The sequence below is a fragment of the Protomyctophum bolini genome, assembly GCF_963924005.1.
Source record: "Protomyctophum bolini genome assembly, chromosome: 18".
Lineage (NCBI taxonomy): Eukaryota > Metazoa > Chordata > Actinopteri > Myctophiformes > Myctophidae > Protomyctophum > Protomyctophum bolini.
This window is the reverse complement of record NC_137879.1, coordinates 16,297,982-16,303,981: the sequence shown is the minus strand read 5'-3', so window position 1 is coordinate 16,303,981 and position 6,000 is coordinate 16,297,982. Positions and strand designations below refer to the sequence as shown.

Genomic DNA, 6,000 nt, shown 5'->3' with positions numbered 1-6,000 from the left:
AACTGAGGGGCAGCAGAGAGGCAAACTTAGGGGCAGCAGAGAGGCAAAGGACAAACTGAGGGGCAGCAGAGAGGCAAACTTAGGGGCAGCAGAGAGGCAAACTGAGGGGCAGCAGAGAGGCAAACTTAGGGGCAGCAGAGAGGCAAACTGAGGGGCAGCAGAGAGGCAAACTGAGGGGCAGCAGAGAGGCAAACTGAGGGGCAGCAGAGAGGCAAACTGAGGGGCAGCAGAGAGGCAAACTGAGGGGCAGCAGAGAGGCAAACTGAGGGGCAGCAGAGAGGCAAACTTAGGGGCAGCAGAGAGGCAAACTGAGGGGCAGCAGAGAGGCAAACTGAGGGGCAGCAGAGAGGCAAACTTAGGGGCAGCAGAGAGGCAAACTTAGGGGCAGCAGAGAGGCAAACTTAGGGGCAGCAGAGAGGCAAACTTAGGGGCAGCAGAGAGGCAAACTTAGGGGCAGCAGAGAGGCAAACTTAGGGGCAGCAGAGAGGCAAACTGAGGGGCAGCAGAGAGGCAAAGGACAAACTGAGGGGCAGCAGAGAGGCAAGGACAGACAAAAACAGAGAGAGACAGGAAGACGGAGAGAGAGAGAGACAGGAAGACAGAAAAAGTATAGGAAATTGGGTTCTAGTTGCTTTCTACAGGACCCATTAATCAGTATCACTCTCAAGGCCTTAGGTTGTCCACACACACATACATAGACGCAAACACAGACGCACGCACACACACACACACACACACACACACGCACACACACGTACTGTAGCTCCGAGTCCAACTTGTTTTATCCAGGCCAGGTGTGATTGATTTAAAACACATTTTGGGCGGGAATCCCTTTTGGTGTTAGCGTTATGTTATGCTTTAGCTATTGAAAAATAGCAGATCTACAAGCTCATAGCGCGCTACGAGCTTGTAGGTCTGCTATTTTTGAAAAATCGAAGAACGACTAACATAGAAACATAGCTTTTTCAGAAAACTGTCAGGATGTAGAATACATTTTTAGAATCGTTCAGTGTGCCTTATTTACGAACGACCACAGCTGTGACGCATTCACACGAATCACACCGGACAACCCCAGCTTCAGGGTAGGGTCGCTCAGTGCGGGCACTCGGCACACCCGGTGCACAGCGCACTGGATTTTCGAACGACAACGCACCGAGTGCACTGAATAAACGAACGACAAGAGAGCACACCAGTGCATTCAGGGCGCATTTCCGAACGCACCCTGGATATCTGTCAATTTGTAGTTATATCACGTCCCTTTTTCCGAAATGAAGTACAGATGTTGGAAGGCGCATGCAAATTTGCATGAACATATGAACAGTTATTGCATGCTCCTGTGATGATACCGCTAGCTTTTGCTCTGGGTCACACATTTCAACAGCCTTCATGTAATGTTACCACAAGCTCTCGCTCGTACCCCACTGATATACAGTAGACACATAGTTTGGACCGTTTATGCAGTTTTCACTGTGTCCTTAACTTTCTTTCAAGTGAAATCTTCACTACCCCCCCCCAACCACCTGCACACACGCACGCTAACACGCACTCGTGCATGTAGACACACACACACACACACACACACACACACACACACACACACACACACACACACCCTCATGAAAGTCAAATAAGGAACATCAACAACATTGGGATATGTAGAGATGCTTCAGGTTTTGCTCCAGCTCACTATAAAGTAGATGTAGACATTTTGAGAATAGAGAACAGTTTTTTGTAGCATCCATCTCAGATGGGAAATAAAAGTCCCATCATTTTCTCATGTGTATTCTTGATCAAGCAGGACTTTGCTAAGTGCACTTAGCGACATAATTCAGTGACAATAGCAAGGGTTTAGGGAGGATAAAGGAGTTAATTAGCAAAGAATGTGGTCCGTTAGATGCAGGCACTAATGGCCACCATTGAAAATGGTGGACAGTGTTGCAAACAAGTGTAATGCTTTGTGTCGTCCACAGTAACAGTCTTCGTTGTGCTTTCATGTAAAATGTACCCATTCTGCAAACTGTTGATAAATACTTCAATTAATCAATCAAGTATCACAGTGGGTTGAGATTGTGATTAATTATTTTAATCCTCATGTGAGTGCCATTCATTGCTGACAATATAGGCCTTTTGGTTACTAGTCTACCATGTCGAAGAGTTGTTGGGAAGATGGGATCTTTCTCTCCTCTCCTCTCGTCTCCTCTCCACTTGTCTCGTCTCCTCTCCATTAAAATGTGTTCCTTTTCAGTCTGACCTCAATCATACCGCAAAGCCGTCTATTAGTCTATTCAACAGTCTCCATGCGAAGCGGTTTGGGAATTGATGTAGTCAGTCAAACAATGGTAAGCAGGACCAATACACCATTCTTCACTGACCACAGGCTAGCTGCATCCACGCTGCAAGACGGTGGTGAATTTACATATATATAGACAGTGATGGTCCAGAGCTAGCAGACATGGTTTCATTGGTTTGCAATATATATATACAAGTACGTTGTACAAGTCCTCTGCAGTGTCAATTATGTGAAGTCCCGTTCGTTGTCCTTCAAGACAGGACTCATGTAGATATGAAATTCCCATATGGTGCCTTTGTTGTACTGTCAGTATGACTACACGTGTACATAACAACAATAATGCATATCCTCCCATTGTGTGTGTGTGTGTGTGTGTGTGTGTGTGTGTGTGTGTGTGTGTGTGTGTGTGTGTGTGTGTGTGTGTGTGTGTGTGTGTGTGTGTGTGTGTGTGTGTGTGTGTGTGTGTGTGTGTGTGTGTGTGTGTGTGTGTGTGTGTTTTCAGACTTCAACAGCGACGGTGATCATTGTGGTGACAGATGTTAATGACAATGACCCACTGTTCGATTCTTCACTGCCAGTGAACCTAACTGTCACAGAGGAACGGAATCGTGCTTTTGTTGGAAAGGTCAAGGTACGGATGCGCATGCACGACATGCACACACACACACACACACACACACACACACACACACACACACACTAATGGACTGATAAGCGCAAGATTTCTTCACTAGACTAGCAGTTTTGTTTCAGCTTTTACTTTATCATTTGTGATGGAAGTCAAATTAAGGGGTTTGGATCGCCCAAATCAGCGAGTCATTCGTATGTCATAGTCCAGTAGTTCCCAACCTTCCCAACCAATCTTGAAATAATTTTCAGCCTGCACCCACGCATTTGACCCCCTTAACCCGGCTTGTACTTCTATGTTGGTACTACATTTTGTACATTTCCCTGCCAATACTTTGACTTATTTTTTACAGGAGTCTTACTACGTTGTGGCATTGCTACTTTTTTCTTTGCAGTACTACTTCCATCACTGGTTGTTGAATCCAATCAGCCAGTGCTGTTCTTATTTTGCTGTTCTTATGTCTGCCAGGTGCACAATTTGACAAAATTGTCAAATTGGCCCTTGTGCTGCTTCTAACGTGGCACCACAGATGCTTCCCCCCTCCCTTTTTTAAGATATTTAAACTGTCTTAAAAGTCCTTACTTTACACACTTTACAGTCATCTGGGGACCGCCCCAAAAATCATGTGTGGAGTAGACACCCATGAGTGTCCCGACCCACAGGTTGAGAACCACTGGCATTGTCAGGGTCACGACTACCTAGTCGTTACGTCACCGCCACTATACTAGGCCAGCATACAGTAACAGTGTGTGTGGCTGTCAGCATGTCTTGTCTCCTCCCACACACCACACTGCATGTCTCCTCCCACAAACCACACTACTGCTTGTCTCCTCTCACACTCCACACTGCTTGTCTCCTCCCACACACCACACTGCTTGTCTCCTCCCACACACCACACTGCTTGTCTCCTCCCACACACACCACACCACACTGCTTGTCTCCTCCCACACACACCACACCACACCACACTGCTTGTCTCCTCCCACACACCACACTGCATGTCTCCTCCCACACACCACACTGCATGTCTCCTCCCACACACACCACACCACACTGCTTGTCTCCTCCCACACACCACACTGCATGTCTCCTCCCACACACACCACACCACACTGCTTGTCTCCTCCCACACACCACACTGCTTGTCTCCTCTCACACACCACACTGCTTGCAGGCTCACAAAGGCTCCAAAAGTAATCCTCATAATGTGCTCGGGACCAGAGACATTAACATTGTTTAGTTAATCCTGGTTGGACTGTAATTAGAACTACAAGTTATTATGGCCGCAGGATGGTTTGTGTTTGTGCGTTCGTGCGTGCGTGTGTCCGTCTGTGTCTGTTTGTGTGTGTCCGTTTGTGTGTGTGTTTGTGTTTGTGTGTGTCTGTTTGTGTGTGTATGTGCGTGTCCGTGTGTGCGTGCGTGTGTGCCTGCGTGCCTGCCTGCGTGTGTACTGTATGGGGATGGGCTAGTATCGACCCCTGTGGGACTCTGGTCAACTAATTATACTGTGTATATAGTGCTTAAATGGTTAATGTGTGCATACTATACACATACTCTCATGTGACCTCCTAGTCGGGACCACAGGTTTGGCCGTATTCCAAACCTTAATCCTCACATCCTTTCCCAAAATAATTACACAGGCATTTTGGAGGTCTTCCAAATCCAATACCTGGCTCCTGTACTCCCTCAGCCAGTTCTAATAGATTCAGTAAAGATAACACTTAAAACAAGTTTCACTCTCAAAACATGCTCCCTTGGACCTTCTCCAATTTGAATTTATGCAGGCCCTTGTGCACCTGTAGGGGTCTTTGGCAAACCTGACACTTTGACAGGTTGTAAATGTCGATCACGCTGGCCTGGTTGTGTACTTGCTCTAGTTCCAAGGTTAGTAATTGGCTGTTATGCACCCATGTTGACGGGTCTGACATTTTGACAGATCCAAAGCAGCAAAAAGTGATGCTCCTTTGGGTCATGGGCACCGTTCCAAACTTCACCCTCGGAGACCATTCCAGGTCATAAAACCTCAAATAAAATCCCCATAATCCAAAATCCAATCTTTAGAGAGGGCACTTGAAAGTATTCCAAACCTGAGCGTTCTACGTTTCAAGGGCCCTTGGACGCGTTCCAATCCCAAACAGACGTTGTGATCCCTCAGCGGCCTATCCATGGCACGACTCTGGGCCACCATCCAAGCGAAGGTCTGTACCTGCTGGTTTTAAACAGACTTCAGCGGGAATGAATGGACCTGACCTTGGGCCGAGCAAGAGGCGAGGGGAGAGAGAGAGGAGGAAGCCATAGAAGTGAGAGGGAGGGGGAGAGAGAGATAGAGAGAGAGAGAGATTAGAAGGAAAGGGAGAATGATAGCGGCAGGAGACGAGCCAGATGAGAGAAGTAAAGTAGAGCATGGAAAGAGACGTGGGAGAGAAACAGCGGGAGGAAAAAAGGGGGTGGATGAAATGAGTGACTGGGAGAAGATTGGCTGCACCCCGCATCTAACTTTGTTGAAATGAGTTTGGATTTGAGTGCACATTGTTTGTTTTTTGGGGATATTGGGTAGTGAATGGCCATCATGAACCTACGAATGGTCTGTTTTCGGATTTCTTTGGGCGGCGCATGGTCATCAATGGTAAACAAAGTACTCAACTCAAGTGAAAGTTGCTGTGCAGTGTGCGCACACGCTTTAATCTATAGGCATATCACACACAACAGGGAATATTGTACACACACACACACACACACAAATGTACTGTACTTATCTAAAAGGCCAGGCTAAATGGAAAAAAGACAAACAAGAACAGCACACGTACCGACAACGTGCACACTGACATAACGTTGATGAACCAACACAGTGATTTAGCCCCATGCAGGAACATCGGCTTCTATCACTGTCACGGGTATTGTAATTACAGAGAGAAGAACATGAAAGAAGAACAGAGCAAGTCTTATAATGGAGAGTGGGTGTGATGTACACAGTACAATCCTGTGTTCTGTATTAGAGGTTTGCTTTGTCAGTGTATGTTGCACAGAGGATGAGACATAATCCATGATAGACACAAATCCCATTTTGTTTCTGTTCTGCTCT

The 6,000-nt window shown here is 46.7% G+C and overlaps 1 protein-coding gene across 1 annotated transcript in view; it reads left to right on the top strand.

Moving 5' to 3' along the window:
* The window catches only part of LOC308333176 (protocadherin-15-like), a 199,704-nt gene that overhangs the window by 117,559 nt on the left and 76,145 nt on the right, over nucleotides 1-6,000 (top strand). Inside the window, exon 21 of the mRNA XM_080789372.1 lies at nucleotides 2,793-2,921. Coding sequence (XP_080645498.1) covers nucleotides 2,793-2,921 — 129 coding nt within the window. The remainder of the gene's footprint in view (nucleotides 1-2,792; nucleotides 2,922-6,000) is intronic.